Genomic DNA, 22,295 nt, shown 5'->3' with positions numbered 1-22,295 from the left:
AAACTAAGTTATTCAAATAATAAGTGAGAAAGCCTCATTATTATGAGAAAGCGGAAAGTTATTTACCTATTGTATATCGGCCATGAGTGAAGCCCATGTAGTTTACAAGTTTTGAGGAAACCCTCGCACTACGTGTCTAGTTTGAGTTGAGAACCATATACTCAGTAAAGATTAAATATGTAACAAGTCACTGTACATCGGAAAGTTATATACCTATTGTATGTCGGCCATGAGTCAAGCCCATGTAGTTTACAAGTTTTTGAGGAAACCCTCGCACTACGTGTCTAGTTTGAGTTGAGACCCATATACTCAGTGAAGATTAAATATGTGGCAAGTCACTGTTCATCGGGTCAGCTATTAATTCAAGAAATATAGAAGGAAAACATAATAAGTTTATAACGAATGCATACTTCAAGGAAACATACTTTACGATGCAGATAAGTCATAATCATCTGTGTCATAATCATCTGTGTGTTAACTATAAGGAAAAAATAATGTGATACTCTTGGGTACAATGTTATGAAACACTGATTTAATGAATTATTAATTACTAGAATATTTAACTAGCGACGACCTCTGTGGCGCAGTGGTATGCGAAGTGGATTTACAAGACGGAGGTTCTGGATTCGTTCCCCGGCTGGGTTTTTAATTGGTCTAAGCCTGGCTGGTGGGAGGCTTCAGCCGTGTCCTGTTACCACCTAGTCGGTATTTACAACATCCTCCGAACAAGTTAGCCAGCTCCCATCTTAGATAGCATCATCATCATCATTAGGTGAGATTTTAGTCAAGGGCTAACATGTTTTAGCTGACTCAAAAGTCATTACAAAAATAAGAAAACTAATGTCGAACAAAGATTATGATTAACAACATTTGGCAGGACAACTTAATAAACAAATCAAACTAACCAAAATAAGACTTCTTCTTCTAGAATGGCAGAGAATGACCTTGAGTGAAGTCACGCACTAGTTAACGTTGTGTAGGGTTAAAGGCACCTTTGACAGATATCTAACACTCACCTATTCCACTCATGTCACTCTCCCCGCCTGTCCCGAGAAACCCATAAAGAATTATACAACAAGAGATGTGGACGGCTCGAACGCCACGAGCACACTGAAGTCCGTACCGTAAGTCGTTGCAACGCGGCGATAACACTTGTAAAGAAAAAAACGCAGACGCACGCGATTCTGTTCGCATGAAATTCTGTTTTTCACAAATCGCACAGGAAACAGAGATTTTCCGGAATAAACAATGGATTTATACACTAGTTCGTGTAAAATTTATAGGCTCTATTTAATTATATTTTATACTAAAGATAGGCCACTAGCGCATTAGAACTGAGGCGGATAAATGTGCATAATTGTCTTAATTTCATCTATTAAAATTATTAAAACAACGAAAGTTATTTAAACACATAATAACTAAATATTATTTACAATGTCAATAGTGTGTTTAGGAAGTGTAAAAACTATATATGTACATAAATATATGTATAACGTAAGTAAGCACAAAATTGTGCATGTGGAGTCGCTAAATTCGGATTACTTTTTGCGGTGATATGTAGGCACGTAACATATCTATAATATAAAATAATCATTGGTTAAATTTGTATCATATTGTACGATCTACATTTTTGTGAATAAACGATCATTCATTCGGATACGAGATCCGTTATTAGAAATATATACCCTCATCTGTTATTTATTACTGATATATTTTGACGGCCTCCGTGGCGCAATGGTATGCGCAGTAGATTTACAAAACGGAGGTCCTGGGTTCGATCCCCGGCTGGGCCGATTGAGATTTTCTTAATTGGTCTAGGTCTGGCTGGTGGGAGGCTTCGGCCGCGGTTAGTTACCACCCTACCGACAAAGTCGTACCGCCAAGCGATTTAGCGTTCCGGTACGATGTCGTGTAGAAACCAAAAGCGGTGTGGATTTTCATCCATCTCCTAACAAATTAGCCCGCTTCCATCTAAGACTGCATCATCACTTACCATCAGGTGAGATTGTAGTCAAGGGCTAATTTGTAAATAATAAAAGAAAAATCAAATGAATGATAGATAATATTAACCTTGACTCATTGCACATAGGCTGTTAAATTGCAGTCAAACAATAAAAAAATATTAAATTTCAAATGAAACATTTTTGGACCGTGATTGCTCAGTGGATATGACATCTAACTCTGATTCCGGAGGGTGTGGGTTCGAATTCGATCCGGGGCATGCACCTTCAACTTATCATTTGTGTGCATTTTAAGAAATTAAATATCACGTGTCTCAAACGGTGAAGGAAAAACATCGTGAGAAAACCTGCATACCAGAGAATTTTCTTAGTTCTCTGCGTGTGTGAAGTCTGCCAATCCGCAATGGGCCAGCGTGGTGGACTATTGGAGAGACTCAAGCTCAGTAGTGAGCCGAATATGGGTTGGTAATGTTAATAATGTAACATTTGTTATTAAAAAAATTGTACACTAGTTAAAAGAATATATCCAACACAATCGAAAGCTCTGTGGATTTATTTGCATTTACTTCTTCCCCACCCCTACTCTACCTTATATTCAACCTATCCCTTCTATACTCTACCCTAACATTACGTTTTTCCACATTTTCTCACAGTTAGATCCTTCCCTGAACTATGACAAACATTTAAAAACCAAAATTAGCTAATCCGACCAAGCCCTTCTCGAGTTTTAGCGACACAAACGAACGAGTTGAGTTACATTATAAATATATTAGGTTTATCCTCACTTGAGAATGATTTTAAAGAATTTTAGAAACAAACATAAACATTTTGATAATAATTAGGTAACTATTATCAAAAATTGCGAAACGACGACAATCTAACACTGTCTCATTGGCCAATTTACTTAACTCCAATTCACACAGCAATGTGCTAGTAATTGGTTTCTGCCCTTCGAATTTGCAGACACAACAAACTAGCAAACATACTTGACATTTCAAAAGTGCTAGTAAACTTGTACTTGAAATAAACGAATTTCAATTTCAATTTGTAGTGTCATAAAAATACTGTAAAAATAAAGCTGCCAAGGTTAATATAGTATCCAAATAAAATATAAAAGAAGTAAAATTGAAGAAAGAATCTTGAAGTGCGTGTCTACAAAATGAACAGTTATTTGAAGATCATAAATATAAAAGTACATAATATAAAAACGTTTATAGCCAGTTTTATTTGAACACTAAATCGCGAAATAGCAAGGCTATTACTAAAGTCTAAAGTCTAAGGTTCATACCAGACTAGTCGAATGAGAATTATTATTCCTTATTTCTTTAAATAACCAGGATATTGTTACAAGACCTCATCATCTTATCATGCCTTGATAAAGAAAGAATATGAATAGGGTAGGGGTAGGGAAGGGGTAGGGTAGGGGTATGGTAGGGGTAGGGTAGGGGTAGGGTAGGGATATGATAGGGGTAGGGTAGGGGAAGATGAAAGTTTACATCGAGTTTCACGCGGACGAAGTCGCTGGCGTCCGCTAGTATTGGAATAAAAATAAACAATTTTGTTTAATCCGCCTTATATATGATGATAGAAAGAATTTCTAGATGATTTCATAATTTCAACAGAAGCATTTTTGGAAAGTACCTTAGGTTGGTTCAGCATAAAAAGAAAATAGACCCTAAAGTTAAATAGGAAACCATGAAGACGAGGAGAAATCACGTTAAATCGAGTTTTATCTTCAAGAGTCCTCTTTATGCCAAGGAAGTCATTATTACTAAAGTTTCCCATAGTCCCTTACGTATCGTAATTCGTACCGTAATATCACTACATTGTTATGAGTACCTAGTACAATATTCGCTAACGTAGGTACTTTACTTTGTATAGCTAAGGTTTTATGCGTCACATTTTCGTTTTTTTTTACTGAATACTTTTTACATTTTAGTATTATTTTGTATTTTGATATTGATGTAAATGCAATGCAATAAAAAAAAATATAAAAAAGATGACATACATTTTTTGCAAAGGCTTATGAGGTACATAGGAGAGTAAATTTATAAGGTCTATGTAACATTACCGACCCATGAACTTTGCCCATTTCAAGTTGCATCCAACTTTATACGGCAGAAAGTTTATCGTGTGTTTAAACTTCGAAACTATCTAGAAAATGCTGAAAATGTAAATTACTTAGGAAAGTGCAAATTGGAGTTTATATCTACACTAGCGGGCGCACGCGGCTTCGTCCGCGTGGAATTCTGTTTTGCTTGTGCAAACCAACAAGCATAACTTGAATACATCGATGGTGGCGCTAAAGTTGCTTGAAATGTGTTTTTTCAGCATCTAGTGTACAAAAAAATATTTTACGACTAAAGTACAAATGAGGAAGTTGTTAATCTCTAAAAAAACTCCATCATGAAAAATGTTTTCGTCGGACTTACTTCGATGTACTCAAGTTAAGCTTGTTGGGTTGCTCCGTACCGATGGTTGAAAATCTCGATTCATAATTCTTTTAATCATATTTCTGTGTTCAATTATAAACTCTTGCTGTTTCCACAGCATCAACACAACTACTGCCGCCGGGCTTCGGCCTTCCCGCCATCACACACGTGGACCGCAACTGGGATGTGATGTCCACCACGCCAATCGGTGCCGTGGTGACGGTGGTCAGGCGCGACAGGACCGGCTCCGAACCTGTGACCTTCGGGCTGGAGACTACGGGACCGCCGACGCCCTTCCAAATCATGCCGGACACTGGAGTCGTTATAGTTAACGATACATTAAAAGATAAGGTATGTAAGTTATCACTAGTGCAGCGGTTTCCAAATTCTTTTGACTTTGAAACCCTTTTTGTTTCGCGACTTTTCGGCGGAACCCTAGCTAAAGAAAGAAGTAAACTAAAGACGGAAATACACGTATCGTGGCGCGTGGTAGCGCGCTAGAAGCATATCGGTTTCCTACATGGTGCCTAAAATGGAAGTTTGGAATGCATGAAAATGAATAATATATTATCACAAGTGAAAAGATTAACCAATATGGAAATCTTAAAGTTTCGCGGAACCCCTGAGGGCCTTTTGGGAAACGCTGCGCTAGTGAACGCCAACTTCGTCTGCAAGGAAACTCTTAATTACCATATTTTTCCGAACAATTCATAAAAAATATTTTTAACTTTAACCGTTTATGCAGCGCACGAAACGAAAGCTCTCAGACGGAATATTTATGCCCAATTTTTACTACATTACATTTAATGGCTTGATGGCTGAGCAGCGTTTGGAAACTAAATCGACTGGTGGACCCCATCCTCCTACTAGGTACCTATAGTAAATAGTGCATTCCTTAGTTGAAAATCTTGTGCAATCTTGCATTACTATCTCCTCTCCGGACCCCCAGGAGGATAGCTGTTTGTAATGGAAAAAGAACCAACCATACCACGTACATTATGGATCTTCAGGTCAAGAGGGGTAGGCACAATTACATTTGTACGAACGAATGTATTTGAATATAAAACGAAGGTAGCTAATAGCTTACTTTTATCCCTCTCAATCTGTCTATTTACGATGTATTTCATCATTAGTTGTCTATGTTTTATTGAGATTGGCCATAAGAGTTGTTAGCTAAGAAACCAGATAAAGCAGAATTTCACGTAGACAATGACGGGGATGAAGATTCTAAGATTACAAAAGTATATTGCAAACTTAGAGTAAAGTCAGAAGTTTGATAAATCAAAGAATATTTTCTACTAGCCAACACCTTACAGCTTAACGAGCGTAGTTCCCGTTCTCAATACTACAAATTACGTGGTTTTCTAGTGGTAAAAGAATTTTTAAAGATTGGTTCTCAGATCCAGAGATTACTCCCCTGAAATACCACAAACTTTACCTTTTTATAATATTAGTATAGACTAACTTAGACAATCTGTTATCTATTTGTTTCAGGAAAACCAAACCTACTCACTATGGGTAACTGCTTCCGATGGCAGTTCAATACCACAACGCACAGAAGTGTACGCAACGATCACCGACAAATCAGGCACGAGGTCAAAAGCGCCTCGTCCACCGCGGTTTCCTATTCCGTATCCAAACATAGAACCTGACTTTCCGAGACCTACTCAAAGGACTACCAAAGCAACAGAACCAATCACATCCGAAGTTACTTTACCCGATACAGTTAAAACTACTACGATAGCAACACCAGCGTTCAGTAAAGTCGAAGAACCACGTGAAGACAAAATGGTGGATCAGGAAGAACCAAAGCGTAATGTTTCTAAAGTGCCAGTCGAAGAACCTACATTAGGCAGTGATGTTCCTTTAACAGTGATACCTCTAGTTGCTATAGGTGGATTGGTGATAATAGTTGCAGCTGTTATAATATTTGTTTGGAAAAAGAATAGTGGTAATAGAACGAAGCCAAATAAGGAAGACATGGTAAGTTCAACTAATGAAATACTCGTACTTAACATCTAAATCAAATAAGCTAAGTGTTACGAAACCTGAGTCCTAGATTTTAACGAAAGAGATAATAGTTAACGAAAAGAAATATAAATATTCAAACTGATGAAATTGTATAATCAAATTCTGCTAGTATAAAACATGAGCGTTAATAATATGCTGAAAGCATTTAATTATTGTAAAGCCACGTATTCGTTAATAAGCAATTGGTAAAATATCCGTATTTGTATAATTATAACTTTTCCGATCCAATCTACAATTGTTATGCAACAATTATTTATGTTACAAATGAACTTGTAACTGAAACAATTTTTGACTCATACTTCCATTTACATACATACGTGTAGCAAAATTTAACAACACACTTGTAATTTCATGCAGTAAATAAAGGAAATCCATTTAAACCAATGTACAATCCTCTTAACAACAATTAAAGGACTTAATCTGTTACATTATTAGATAACTCTGCCATAGTCATTAAATTAAAACATCTTTTTTGCTTTTAAACCATTACGTCAGAGTAATACGTGCTCAAGAAGCAATTAAACTTTATTAATTGCTTGTAAATTCTGGTGACAATCCAATCAAGTTGGAACATTTTAATATAATAAAAAACCCTGCTTTCAAAGTAATAACTGTACATTGGTTTTTCTATTGAGTTGCATGTCGATTTATTCTGATAGAAACTGCGTTAGTAAAGTAACTTTATATATCTAACAAAGATATGTACATCGACTTCTCTTTTCATAAGTGCAGTATTTGTCAAGTAAATAATTATATTTAAAACAAGATTTTAGTATACATATAATATGATCTAACGCATACCACATACGTTTGCCAAGACAAATAGTTATCCCAGATATGCAAGTATATCGACTTATTTGCGTGAAATCGGACGTAGTTTAGTCGCACGAGTAGTTCTTCCACACACACTAATAAGAAATAAAAGCTTTGCATTTGTATTTGAATTCGGAATTTCTACTTTTTAAATTTACGGCTCTCGATACTAGTCCTTTAAGGCCTTGTTTATGATTTCGTTACCGTTGTCCACAGAGCAAAGACTCGAGTGGCATCGTGCTACAAGACTCTTTCAACGTGTGGGACCGCCCGCGCGCTTATTCCAATCGATATGAGTCCTGGGATACCAATCATTTACAGGTCAGTTCAGGACCATTGTCACTTACTGACGCATTAATTATTAATCGCTGCCATACGCAACAATCTAATAAATTGAACATTTCATACAGTAATTTGTTAAATCTTTTTCTTAACCAGAGCAATAATGGATTTTCTATTATTATTCAAGTGATAATGCAGTCTGAATAGTTTTCTCTCATACCGTGCATTATATATTCTGGCAAATATACTAAAGAATTTTCTAACTAGGGGAAACTAGGGAAATAGCAAAACTGTGTTCTGAAACGTCGCGTATTATTACCGCCAACGTCTTCCAGAAAAGTTTTCGTCTATGTGAAATACAAAAAGTGTGTTGTTAAATAGGGTAGTTGACTCATATTTATATTATAAAAATTATTAATTTCGTATACGAAATGAAAAGGGTCCGAAATATATCGATACTAGTTAACGCCGCGCGATTTTACCCGCGTGGTTCATGTTCCCGTAGGAATACGGGGATAATATATAGCCTTTCTCGACAAATGGGCTATCTAACAGTGAAAGAATTTTTCAAATCGGACCAGTAGTTCCTGAGATTAGCGCGTTCAACCAAACAAACAAACAAACTATTCAGCTTTATACTATTAGTATAGATTAATTAATATAACTTAATAACTACATTTTAAAAATTACGTATTTTTTAAATTTTTCCAAACGTCCAAAAAGCTGTACGTAATCCATTACGTGACGTCACGATGTTACTTAATGTCACTAGAGGAATAAACGTCAAATTATAGCATGTCCAATTTTTTGTTTCTCTCAGTCTGGTTACTATACGGCTGATAAACGTGACGTCATAACACAGATAATATATAGAACATCATGGCCGATAGTGATTTGGCTTGTATTGTCAAAATATATTTCAAAATTAAATTATTATGTATTCATGTCTCAATAAAATTTGATATATAATTTTCCATCTAATAGAACGATAATGGACAATTTAATGTGCCTGTTGTATAGGAATACGTGGCTTTATTACATTGTATGTTATTACTTTTTTTTGTTTTTTTAAAAAGAATATTTGCCATATCTTTTTAAATATGACCAATATTCCCATTCCCCTCCAACTAGTCGGGAAATACTGTATTAGGAGTGGGTACGACAATAGACTAACGGGCGATCGAACCACCACCTCTCAGTGATGAGTCCGACCGCTCTTACCGTTGAGCTATTGAGGCTTTTAAACTATGTATTGGATATGTTATAGCAGAAGCTCGGCGATTTCGCCCGCGAAGTTCCTGTTCCCGTAAGAATACGGGGATAATATTATAGCCTAAAGTTATTCGGTGACGTAGTGATAGAATTTTTAAATTTGGTCAGGTTATTTTTGGTTTAAATCATAACAAACAAACAAAAAATCAAATCTTAACTCTATAAAATAAGTTTAGATCTATCAGAGGACACAATATGACCTTTGACGTCCTCCGTGGCGCAGTGGTATGCGATTTACAAGACGATGGTCCTGGGTCCGATCCCCGGCTGGGCTGATTAAGGTTTTTTAATTGGTCTAGATCTATCTAATAGGAGGCTTCGGCCGTGAATAGTTACCCTACCAGCAAAGACGATTTAGCGTTCCACTACGATGTCGTATAGAAACCGAAAGGGGTGTGGGTACAATCTCACCTGATGATAAGTGATGACGCAATCTATGATGGAAGCGGACTAACTTGTTAGGAGGAGGATGAAAATCCACACCCCTTTCGGTTTCTACATGACATCGTACCGGAACGCTAAATCGCTTGGCGGTACATCTTTGTCGGTAGGGTGGTAACTAGCCACGGCCGAAGCCTCCCACCAGCCAGACCTGGACCAATTAAGAAAACCTCAACCGGCCCAGCCGGGGATCGAACCCAGAACCTCCGTATTGTAAATCCACTGCGCCATAGAGGCTGTCAAAAAGGCTCGTGAACTTATTGGATGGCTAGCTTAACGTGGCATTTTATCCCCGGGATCTGAGACTACACGGGGGAAACCGCGGGGCGTCCTTAATATTATAGTATAGCCGAGGTCATCAAATGAGAAATTTGCAGTAGGTAAAAGCCATTTCTTTACTTTATAGCTAAATCGTGATTCGTAGAAATCGTGTCAAAACATTATTTCGTGAGATGTTAGATTACGACCTCAAGGCGACGTGTCCGAGCCGCGGCCAAAACTAATTTGTAAGATAGTTACAACTAAACAACAAGAAACTAGGTAACACAATAGTTTTAACTTGTTTCTTTTATAGTACGAGAGCCAGCATAAGGAATATATACCCTCATCTGTTGCGGATGCCCACGACTTTGTCCGGATCTCTTTAATCCAGCCCTTACAGTAGTATCGCTGTTAAAATGGGGTAACTTCTCCAGTTTTCCCAACATTTCCCTTCACTGCTCTGCTCTTTTTGATCGTAGCATATATCGTATGCAATCGTAGCAAATATCCTCCGGTATTTATATAACATAATATGTCAAATAAAAGCTTATTTTATGCTTAATTTTACTTTATTAGGTTTAATTTGATCTAATTCATGGTTTCCTAGATTTTTTATGTGTTAAAGTGTGTCTGGCCGCAATTTAACTAGCAACGTATTTGCAATGTCACTGTGAATAAGATCTATTATTTAGATCTTATCACTAATAAATAACAGATGAGGGTATATATTCCTTATGCCGAACCTTAGACCATTATATTCACGTCAAATGCATGGCTAGACTTGTGGGCTGTCTGACCTTTACAGATATTTTTGAAAAGATTTGGTAATAAAAGCCTCACTTAAAACATGTTACAATTTATGTTAAGCTGTGGTTTTACTGTTTTGGTCTAGAGGTCAGCTTATGTGGTTTCAGGTTCGACTGGATCGGGGTGTAAAGAGGTTTTCTTAAGTATTTTTCGGTAAAAAAAACGGGAAGAGGTTTTTTTAAAAATATTTTTGAGTTAAAAAAAATAGGTTTTGTTTACTAATACTATCTTTAACATCTGATAGTGGCCGTTAAAAAATTTTGCATAATCACCCTAAGCCCGTTAACCTGTATTCAAGCAGTGTGATGGGTCTAAGCTCTATATATATCTTCTATAAAAAGGGAAACCTGGCTCTGTAGTAGGTCGTTAACCATCCATTTGGTCAGAACCATCATCATCATCATCATCATATCAGCCGATGGACGTCCACTGCAGGACATAGGCCTTTTGTAGAGACTTCCAAATATCACGACACTGAGCAATCTGCATCCAGCGAATACCTGACTCTTCGAACTATGTGCCCCGCCCATTGCCACTTCAGCATCGCGACACGTTGAGCTATGTCGGTGACTTTAGTAGAACCATCACCAAGATCATAATATAAATAAGTCCAATTGTTTCAGATATCTGAAGAAACAACAATAAGTAGCAAAGAAGAGCAGCGTGACGAGTGGGAGTTCCCGCGGCATAGGCTGAGGATATTCAACATCGTGGGTGAAGGCGCTTTTGGTCAAGTGTGGCGGGCGCAGGCTATAGATATAGACGGTGAGAAAATAGCGTTATATATGTCACCGTTAAATTATAAAATACGTTAGCTTATAATCTCACTCGTGATATTATAATCTACCGTCATATTGTGAACTGAAAATACTGATTACAATTTAACGTGTTATTTTTCGTATAATCTATCGGAAGTGAACTAAAGTGACAAGCGGATGCCTTAACAAAAGTCCACCTTAAAAGATTACATATTATAATGCTGATGCCTGTCGCGAACTTTTTTTAAAACTTTTAAAAAGAACAATTCTGTCATACATGATTTCTGTGTAACTTTAACGGTTTTAAGAGCGCACGCTACAGATTTTTATGTAATTAAAATAGTATAGATATATTATTATTATAATATAGTATGTGAGCCTAAAAGGGCCAAAAATCAGTTTTGTACTTCTTTCACACTGGGTCTGTTAGTTGAGTTACAATAACAACGACAAGATAGCACTTGATTGAGTTGTGAGGTCTAAGATTGCACCGCCCAAGTTGGAAGAAGTAACTTTAATTTATTCATAATTCAAAGTCATATTATTGTTTGCACTGACTTTCGACATCGTACCCAAACTCCAAGACCTATAAGTAGCCTATACATAATAATAACCCATATTCAAGTAAAATAATTTAGAATTCATTAACATTATGATTTTAAGAAAATATAACATCCTTCGCATGAATTTTCCAAAGCATATCCAATAGAACACAATAAAAATAGAGACATTGGGAATTCCGTTAGAGAGAGAATTGGGTCATCAGACTTCGTACATTTAAAAATACAGCCATCTCTAACTAATGTAACATAATGCTTTGAACTGGCAGATATTTCTAGTCTAGCTTTAGAAATATTCTCATTAAAATTCATCCTAGCATTTGTGGTAGAACTAAATTTCCCTTTTTTTTTTTTTTTTTTTTTGTCGCTGGGAAATGCGTTTACGCATCCCGTCCGGAGGCTGCACAAGCAGAGCAGCCTGCGGCCGGGTATGTGGGACTCGCTGCAAACCAGAATACCCACTAAAACCCAGCGGGGCCACCTGCGTCCTATTGGGATGTAAAAGGATCGCGAGATGCATGCACTTTTACATCCCGACGCGCTCGTCGTTCTACTCACTAGTGTCTACAAGGGTGGGAGAAGATGCGCATAACGACGCCTTCTACCACCCGTTCTTCTTCTGCGTAGTGGGTCAGCATCAGGCGCCCGCTCTCTTTGCTGCTCCGCTGCCTCTTTTAAGCCGATGATGGTCTCACAAAAGGAGGCAACGTGAGACCACCCTTCTTCGCTGTCTAGCATGTACTTGACAACGCTCGACAGCGAGAAGTCTCCCTGAAGAAAAGACACAAGTGAGTGCCTTTGCGGTGCCCATGACACACAGTCCGCAAGAGTGTGATGCGCCGTGTCCTCTGGCGCACCACACTCGTGGCAGACCGGCGAGATTTCCCTCCTAGCGATCTTGTGCAAATACCGACCGAAACAGCCGTGTCCTGTAAGTACTTGCACGAGACGGTACGACAGTGCGCCATGGCGCCGTTGCAGCCACCGCTCAAGGTGGGGTCGGAGACCTTCCACCGTCCAGACGCCAGCCACCGGGGACTCGAGGTCTTCTTTCCATCTCCGGACCAGGGTCGCACTCCCGAGGGTTCGTAAACGATTGACTTCATCAGGCCCTGGTTGTTCACCTCGAGCCCTGAGACTTGACCGGTAGTGGTACACCTGGGCAAGAATCTCTGCCTGCAGTTCCCACGGCGGGTCACCCGCCAGGAGAGTGGAAACCGTCCATGACACTGTACGGTATGCTCGGATAGCACGCACAGCAATGACTCTTTGCGGTCTCCGCAGAAGAGCTAAATTCTGCGGAGAAAGCGCATTAACCCAAATGGGGGCACCGTACAGTGCCATACTCCTGACGATACCCACGTATAGGCGCCTACAGGCCGAGTCGGGACCTCCAATATTCGGCAATAGCCTCCCTAGGGCGGCGGCTGCTACAACGAGCCTAGGACCCAGCAGCTCAAAGTGTCTGCGGAACGTCCATCTACCGTCCAAAATGAGGCCCAGATATTTCATGTGGGCCTTCACCTCAACTGATACACCCTGAACGGTAATAAATGCACCTCGAGGCGGACCCCTTCGTGGACCATGAAATAAGAGAGCCTCCGTTTTGGGAGCCGAGACTCTCAGCCCCAGCATTTCGATCCTCCTCACCACCAAAGACGTTCCGATCGTGGCCAGTAAGGACGCCTCCGCGTACGTGCTCCCACAAGCCGTGATGAGGGTGTCATCCGCGTAGCAAAACACCCTCATCCTGGGGAGCAGAGGTGACCGCAGGAGCCAGTCGAAGCCGATATTCCAAAGAATCGGCCCCAAGACCGATCCCTGAGGTACACCATTCAGCACCTGTCGCTGCTCTCTTCGTCCGTCGCTTCCCAACCAAGATATCCATCTGTTACGGAGGTATGACTCCAGCAACCTCCCAAGATATTGAGGCACTTTATGATATCGTAGTGCCTCCATCAAAGTCTCGAAAGGGAGGCTGTTGAAGGCATTTGTGACGTCTAGAGAAACGGCAAGGACAACATCCCCTCTGGCCACTGCATCATCCGTAAGGGTCTTCAGTGACTCCAGGGCGTCGAGGGTTGAGCGACCTGCCCTGAATCCAAACTGCGCATCTGAAAGTCCCGGACCGACAGTCTCAAGATGCTCAACGAGTCGGTCAGCAATAATCTTCTCAAAAAGCTTTCCGACTTCGTTGAGCAAGACTATCGGTCGATAGGCTGCCGGAGTATCTGACGGTCGACCTTCCTTACGGATGAGGCATAGCAGGCCCTCTTTCCAAGGCTGCGGAAACAAACCAGTCCGCAAGCACTGGCTGAACAGCTCCCTGAGACGCCCTTCAAAGAACTCACGAGTCATGAAAATGACCTTACCCGGAACACCGTCCGGTCCAGGTGCCGTCTTACTGGACCGAAGACGGTCCAAAGCGACGTCCATCTCCACCTCGGTGACCAGCGGGACAGAACCGCTATCTTCAATTGTCACCAAGGCGGACATCGTAGGAGGTACATGGTCTCGGGAATTCGGGAAGAGATCTTCAACTACTCGGTGCAAGAACTCAGGCTGGAGTGTTTGGGTTGTGGGAGGTCCTCGATTCCTAAGTTTTCCTCTTGCAATACGATAAGGACGTCCCCAGGGATCTCGATTGAGACCCTCTAGCAGTTCCTCCCGAGCCCGCTCCTTGCTGCGACTTATTGCCAGTTGTAGAGTTTTCTTGGCCTGGCGATAAGCCTCTCGTAGCTGCTGTTCTAGAGCTAAGTCCAGACCATTTCTTCTACGACACCGGACATAGGCTCTTCGTGCTCGGTGACTGGCGGTACGGAGGTTCGCTATTTCTTCTGACCACCAGTACACACACTTGCGGCGCTGCCATCCGCGGGCCCTTGGCATAGAGGAATCGCACACTTCAGTCAGGTCATTGTGCAGACGGTCAACAAGTGTGCCAACACTGGCATCCGACTCGAAGGTGAGAGAGGACCACCGCTGAACTATAGCCGCCTCTCTTAGCAACCCTTGATCTACCCGACTCAGGCACCAGCGCGGGAAGCAGTTCGCAACGCTAGAAGGAGTCATCGTGACCACAGCGGGGCTGGAGATCTTGAATCTTATGTAATTATGATCTGACAAGGTCTCCACCCAATCCCAGACCTTCCAACCGATGACTCTGTCAGCAACCAGAGGCGTGGCGAACGATAAGTCCACTATGGATCCCCCCTCCTCGCGTACACAGGTGTAAGTTGTCCCTCTGTTGAGCAGAGAGAGTCCTTGGTGCACGGCCCACACCTGGACAGTCCTACCCCTGGCATCTGTGGCTGGACTCCCCCATGCTTGGCTCTTGGCGTTAAAATCGCCGAGTACCAAGGTACGCCCTTCGTTGTGTCTACGAACAGCCTCACTGACGGAGTCTAGGAAAGTCTCAAACTCTGCCAGTGGTCGATTAGGCGAAAAGTACACCCCAACGATAGTGTACTCCCCCCATCTCGCTACCGCATACCCTGGACCCTTCTCGACAGCAGAAAGCGAGGGGTCAGCATTGTTCGCAGAAACAACTACCACCAAATCATCGGTGTCCCCGACCCAATGTGCATGCGAGGGGACAAAGTAAGGCTCACATGCTACGGCCAGATCAATTTTCCACTCTGCGATGGACTGCAGTAGAAGGTCCTGAGCCCCCGCACAGTGGTTAAGATTCGTCTGGAGGACGCTAATATGTCGTGCCTGGTTCATGACGACATATTAGCATCATCCGGTGCTGGACTCTGCCTTTCACTGACCTGCGGCTGAGGACCGTTCCCTCCTTTGACAGAAGGGGGGCGACAATTGTTGCTCCCCATTATGTGCCCCGACGGCAAACCCGCATCAACGCAGACGGCGCAGCGCATGGTAGCAACGCACTCTGCGGCTTTGTGGCCTTCTACACCACATCGGAAGCACAGACTGCTTCGGTCCTTCTTCGAAGGGCACACGGGGCCCGTATGTCCCATGCTCATGCATCTAAAGCAGCGCAGAGGGCGTTGCTCAAGTGCACGGACGCTGGCGGAACTCCAACCAACCAACAATCGACCAGATTCACATATTTTTTTGGCTGCGTCCACCGGGCAGTATACCATAGCTGAACCCACACCTCTGAGGCCCGGCTGCACGTCGCTCACTTTTACTGCCGACTGAAGACAGCCTCCAGCCAGCGCTACCGCCGCTGCAACCTTCTGAGTTGTGGCAGAGTCGTCTAAGTCGCTGACCCTGAGGGTTACCGTTTTTGTTGGACAGTTAACTTCGGCAACTCCATCCAACGCCACCCGGAGTCGTCCGGCCAGTATCTCCGCCTGCTCATGCGTCTGCCCCTGTGGCAGCTCAAGAAGTCTAGCTCCCGTGGCGGCTCGTCGGATCTTCATCCCCGCGCCAATGCCCAAATCTTGGAGATTAATTTTACGCTCAGCCCGTTCCAAAACCTGAGCGTAGGTGACACCCTTTTTTGCAGAGTCCGACGTTACTGTTATAAGAACTGCGGCGTTTTTAGGGGGGGCCAAGTTTCGCTCGGCCCTTTTGGGGGCAGCCGCATTGGGACCCTTCGGAAGGTTCGTCGGATCAGCGGCAGATGTTGCCGGACGGGACGGGGCCTTCTTTCTTTTTCGCCCTGCAACGGTGGCCCAACTATCGGCGTCCGGCGTTGACCCACTTGGTCCAGCAGTCGCCGGAGGAGCTCCAGGGGACGCCGATTCCGTTCCAGCACCATGAGTTGACTCTGGCTGCGTGGCCGATTTCCTTCTGTCCGCCCCCAGAGGAGGGCGAATCACCTTCTGAGGGAGAAGGCGCTCCTCAATGCCCGCAAAACGGGCATCCAACATTACCCCGACCGAGGCCACAATGGAGGCCTTTAGTTCTTCTATCAAGTCTACTCCCGGTGTAGGTGACGTCATATTTTCTTCTGCCGCACTTTTAGCAGCAGTCCTCATCTCCGAGAATTCGCGCCGGTGAGCTTTCAACTCTGCTTTTAGGCTTTCAACCTCGGTTCGTAGCCGAGCATTATCAGCACGGACCCTACGAGTTTCTTCAGCCTCGGTCCGAGACGCGAGGGCCTCCACGATCTCTTGCAGTTCAGTCGCCGCATCTTTGAAACGGCGCACGAACGTACCCTTCAGGTTATTCGAGCGTGCAGCCATCTGCATTATGGCAGCCACGCTCCGGCCCGCCGAGGCCCGCAGCTCCTCGGACGTGAGTCCCGCGGGGTCCTCACGGCATGAGGCCCCACTAGCCATCCCCTCTTCTGGGTCTAGAACAGGCTCCGTCATTTCTTTGCGAACGATTCTGTCCTTAAGGAGCTGGTTGAACGCCTCCTCTCGAGCTTCCTTTCGCGCGGCTAGCAAATCCGCTCTAGCGGCGGCAATCCCTGTGCCACGGGGCACCGGCGTCATGGAGCGCGATGAATCTCGCGAGCTCGGCGACACAGACTCGTCACGTCGTAAGAACCGCGTGGCCGGGCCCAGGTTACGGTAATTTGGGACCGCGCGGCGACTTCTGCGTACAGGCGCAACATCCATGCCCGAAGACTGGTCGTCGGCCATAGTCGTGTTTATACCCGCCTGGCTAGCCAGACGGGTCGGCGCCTAGTGACTACCAGCACAAACGACAATATAATAACAACAAACAAAAATGAGAAAAATCAACAAGAATCTATATCTAGCAATACCATACAACAATACAGCCGACAACAGTTAAATAACAAAGTAACAATACCTATAAATTCCCGACCCTCAAAGGGGCTATTTTTATACTTTGAAATAAAAACAACAATTTAGAACAACAACACCTAACAAGCAATGACTCCCAACAACACTAAGTGGCCCTGATAAGGGCCTTTGTAATCTAACAAAACTTCAATATCGAATAATCGTAATTGATAATTCGACGTGCGTGACGCAAGCAGACGGCACAGAGCACACGTCCGCTCGCGACAGCGCTCCGTCGCGGAATCAGAACTAAATTTCCCTAGCATATAAATACTACCCTAACTTTCAAAAACTCTGCCTTTTCGTTCCCGTCCGTTCATTTACATTTTAAGCCTCACAACGAATTGACAGACATCCAGATGGTCTAACGTTAATCCCTAACAATGAGCTTTTTCCTCTAAAGGTATCACAAAAATTCGTTGAATTTTTATTACCGTTTGCAATCGTCGTTATCAACCCATATACGGCTCACTGCTGAGCTCTCCTCTCCTCTCAGAATGAGAGGGGTTAGGCCAATAGTCCACCACGCTGGCCCAATGCGGATTGGCACACGCAGAGAATTAAGAAAATTCTCTGGTATGCAGGTTTCCACACGATGTTTTCCTTCACCGATTGAGACACGTGATATTTAATTTCTTAATATGCACACAACTGAAAAGTTGGAGGTGCATGCCCCGGACCGGATTCGAACCCACACCCTCCGAAATCAGAGGCAGAGGTCATATCAACTGGGCTATCACGGTTCTTCTGCAATTCCTTGAATTTTCTTCAGTACCTACATCATCTTTCGTAAATTCTTTTATAATTACATACGTTTGTTGATGGAGATATCAAAACAAATCGACTTCCAACCGCTAGACTACGGTAACCGACAAAAACAAAATTTTACATCAAAAGGTTTTTAGTTACATTAAATTGGGAATTTGATATTTTTATCACGACAATTTAGTTCTAAATACAAGGAATTTTATAACGTTTAGGCGTTTGCAATTTCGCTTATGATAAAAATGGCAATTTTAAATTTCAGCATAAATGATAATAGTAAGCCAATTTTATATATTAGATTATATCACAACTTGTTGCTTATACATAAAGCTTAAATAAAAGAGAGGCCGAATCGTCAAGTGTAAACCTCTGGACGATTCGCACGGAAATCGCACGGTGCGTTCATTAGTAGACCCCTCTCCAAACGCAGCATTGATATTGCGGGCTGTTTCTGCCGCGTTAGTTCCGCATCGGAGCTCGTATTCAAAAATCACTCGAATTTTCGCAGTATCCATCTTTCTTGTCTAAATTGAATTACTAAAACAATTGAAAGCCGATATTCAAATGTCACATTTTTTAAAAAAAGAACATCATAGAAACCATTTGAAAAAAGTTTCATTCGAAAACCTCAAACCATGAAGATTCTACGTCAATTCAAAAAACCTATTGCAATAAAACGGCAATTTCATACTTTAACCCCTAATACCTACTCCAGGCTGCTGTAATGAACCTAAGATAATATTTTACCATGAACAATATCAGTCTGATTCTATTAAAATGTTATTATACAAAAATAAAGAATTAATTACAATCTTAATAGGAAATAAATTTTCTACAATTTTCTTGAATATTAATCTCTACCTTATAAATGTAACTTTTGCCATAAATCATAGTTAGTATTCAATATCGTAAGCCGACGTGATTTAGGGCACCCACTTCGCCAGCAATGTCACTCTAGATCAAAAATATGTCTTAAGCCTAAATAATTAGTCAGGTATTTTCTTTCTCCCGTGAAAACTTGTTTTTTTATTTCATTTACGTTTAACGTTTAATTTGTAGCTTGTTTTATTACTTACTAGCTTACGCCGCGCGGTTATACCCGCGTGGTTCCCGTTCCCGTATATTAATATATATATATATATATATATATATATATATATATATATATATATATATTAATATAGAATATAGATATAGATATAGATGTTTAATTTATGTGTTAAGTTATTAAAATGAAGCTTGTTTAAAAAATCTTAAAGATAGTTAACGGTGTTAAATATTTAACAGTGTTTACCCACATTGTTACACATTTATGCCTCAGGTTTATGCGTCAAGTAAGAAAAATGTGATTTTTTGAATAACCAGCGAAAAATTTGCTGGTGGGAAGCTTCGGCCGTGGCTAGTTACTACCCTATCGACAAAGACGTACCGCCAAGCGAAACCGAAAGGAGTGTGGATTTTCATCCTCCTCCAAACAAGTTAGCCCGCTTCCATCTTAGATTGCATCATCACTTACCATCCGGTGAGATTGTAGTCAAGGGCTAACTTGTAAAGAATAAAATTAAAAAAAAAAGAATATAATTGACAACTTTATTAATTCAAAGATATGTTAATATAGTTATATATGAAATTTATTTTTAACAGGTAAAAAAGGAGAACAGACGGTAGCTGTGAAAACGTTAAAAGAAAATGCTTCTGAAAAAGAGAAAACCGACCTCATACAAGAGTTAAATGTCATGAAAAACCTAGGAACTCATCTAAACGTCGTCAGGCTAATAGGATGCTGCACTGAAAAGGTATGATGTTAACAAGTGGGGGATGCGGGTAGGTTGAAACGGACCAAACTTGAATGTAAAACGAACCTTATGTCTTTGATGTAAAGTTCAATATCCCTCAACAACATATTTAGATTTTAGTATGCGAAACTTACACAAGGTATGGTGCCTGCCTACAAATGTGTAAACTGGCTCACTAACAGACCCCCGCAAAATTGGACTAATTTCACAGTAGGTACATGAAACTCTGTATGCCCTAAATGTATATTTCGTTGTGAAAATCCGAAACAATTCTGCCTCTGATTCCAGGGGCTGCGGGTTCGAATCCGATCCGCGGCATGCAGCTCCAACTTTTTAGTTGTGCGCATTATAAGAAATTAAATATCACGTTTCTCAAACGGTGAAGGAAAAACATCGTGAGAAAATCTGTATACCAGAGAATTTTATCTGTATACTGACCCGAACTGGGCATCAAACTCAGGACTTCTCTGATAAGAACTTCAACACAACCAAGTACACCAGAAAGGTCGTCGGCAGTTTATTTTTAATAGAATTAGCTTTAGAGTATTTTTAATAGAACTATAGACTAGTGGACGCCCTTCGACCTCTTTAATCCGGCCCTATCGTAAAAACCGTTATTAGCGGATACCTACTAACTATAGACTAACTCTCTGCCAAATTTCATTTTTGAACGTCAAGCGGTTTTCGAGATTTTGTGATGAATCAAATAAATTGAATGATGAAAACCTTTCGCATTTATATCATAATCATAATCTGATAATGATGATGTCATTATCAGCCGTTGGACGTCCACTGCTGGACATAGGCCTCTTTCATAGACTTCCAAACACAACGGTCTCAAGCCGCTAGCATCCAGCGGCGTCTTCGTCTTCTATCCACCTAGTGGGGGGTCAACCAACACTGCGCTTTCCGGTGCGGGGTCGCCATTCCAGCACCTTGGGACTCCAACGTCCATCGGCTCTTTGAACTATGTGGCCTGCCCACTGCCACTTCAGCTTCGCGACTCGCTGAGCTGTGTCAGTGACTTTGGTTCGTCTGCTGATCTCCTCATTTCTGATTCGATCACGCAGAGAAACTCCAAGCATAGCTTACTCCATCGCCCGTTGAGTGACTTTGAACCTTCTATACTCTACCGATAGATAGATAGATAGATATACTTTATTTGCACACCACAAAGACAAATACAAGTGAAATAAAAACAAATTAGGAAGAGATCAGCATAAAAAAGGCGGCCTTATCGCTAAGTAGCGATTTCTTCCAGGCAACCTTCGGTTTAGGAAAACTTAAGAACATCAGCAGGTGGCGTAAAACAAAAATAACCATAGTATTAGTAATACACATACATACAAATAATTTACATCCTAATACATAAACAATATTACACAAATACCTACAATAATGAATAAAATACATATCAAAATATACTAATAAATAGATTAGAGGAGAAATAATAGATACAGATCGTCTTTACTGCACCAGATAGTGAGTCTTTACGGCATTTTTAAAAATGTACAGTGTCTTTGATTGCCGTATGTTCAAATTTAGTTCGATAGTTAGCGACCAAGTCTCGGATCCGTAGGTCACCACTGGCACACGCACACGCATTTATATATTAAGATTTAAAAAAACTGATATCATCCCTATTATTTCCAGGAGCCAACACTAGTGATCATGGAATTCGTGAGTCTCGGCAAACTGCAGCAGTTCCTTCGCGACTCGCGCGCCGAGCGTCACTACGGGAACACACACGGAGGCAGTCAGTTCCTGACCTCACGGGACCTCACACACTTCGCCTTCCAGATCGCTAGGGGCATGGACTTCCTTAGCTCTAAAGGGGTAATCCTACTAATATTATAAACGCGAAAGTTTGTATGGATGTTTGGATGTTTGTTACTCTTTAACGCCGCTACTACTGAAGCTATTTGGCTAAAATTTTAAATGGAAATGAATTTTACTCTGGATTAACATATAGGCTACTTTTTATCCCAAAAAAAGCATGGTTTCCCGAGATTTGCGAAAACTGATGATTTTAATGATATGAATGTTTGTTACTCTTTCACGCCTCGACTACTTAATCGAATTAGCTGAAATTTGGTATTGAGATATATTATAGCATGGATTAACACACAGGCTACTTTTTATCCCGGAAAAATCCATGGTTCCCGAGGGAATTGTGAAAAACTAAATTCCACGCGAAGTCGCTAGTTGTTTGTGTATTTAAAATTACATCGTACGCGTGAAATTCTGCTTTTGACAAATACCACATAATCACCTCAATAATTTCGTCCATTTCCCCATTCGTAACTCGAATTAAACATTAAATCGGTCCAACCATCCTAAGATTAGCCCAGACAAACTAACAAAACAGACAAAAATTTAAAAAATCTGTT

General features: G+C 41.4%; 1 protein-coding gene across 3 annotated transcripts in view; it reads left to right on the top strand.

The window, feature by feature from the left end:
- Positions 1 to 22,295, top strand: part of LOC112050625 (tyrosine kinase receptor Cad96Ca) — a 99,678-nt gene that overhangs the window by 71,164 nt on the left and 6,219 nt on the right. For 2 of the 3 annotated variants that reach the window (XM_024088928.2, XM_024088927.2), the window contains exons 3-8: positions 4,512 to 4,744; positions 5,888 to 6,376; positions 7,454 to 7,558; positions 10,924 to 11,065; positions 19,754 to 19,905; positions 21,559 to 21,741. In XM_024088928.2, coding sequence (XP_023944696.1) covers positions 4,512 to 4,744; positions 5,888 to 6,376; positions 7,454 to 7,558; positions 10,924 to 11,065; positions 19,754 to 19,905; positions 21,559 to 21,741 — 1,304 coding nt within the window. The remainder of the gene's footprint in view (positions 1 to 4,511; positions 4,745 to 5,887; positions 6,377 to 7,453; positions 7,559 to 10,923; positions 11,066 to 19,753; positions 19,906 to 21,558; positions 21,742 to 22,295) is intronic. The other variant, XM_052884597.1, reaches the window with a different exon arrangement.

This window comes from Bicyclus anynana, chromosome 12 (assembly GCF_947172395.1).
Source record: "Bicyclus anynana chromosome 12, ilBicAnyn1.1, whole genome shotgun sequence".
NCBI lineage: Eukaryota > Metazoa > Arthropoda > Insecta > Lepidoptera > Nymphalidae > Bicyclus > Bicyclus anynana.
Note: the sequence above shows the minus strand (reverse complement) of the source record. Positions and strands in the feature narration are given on the sequence as shown.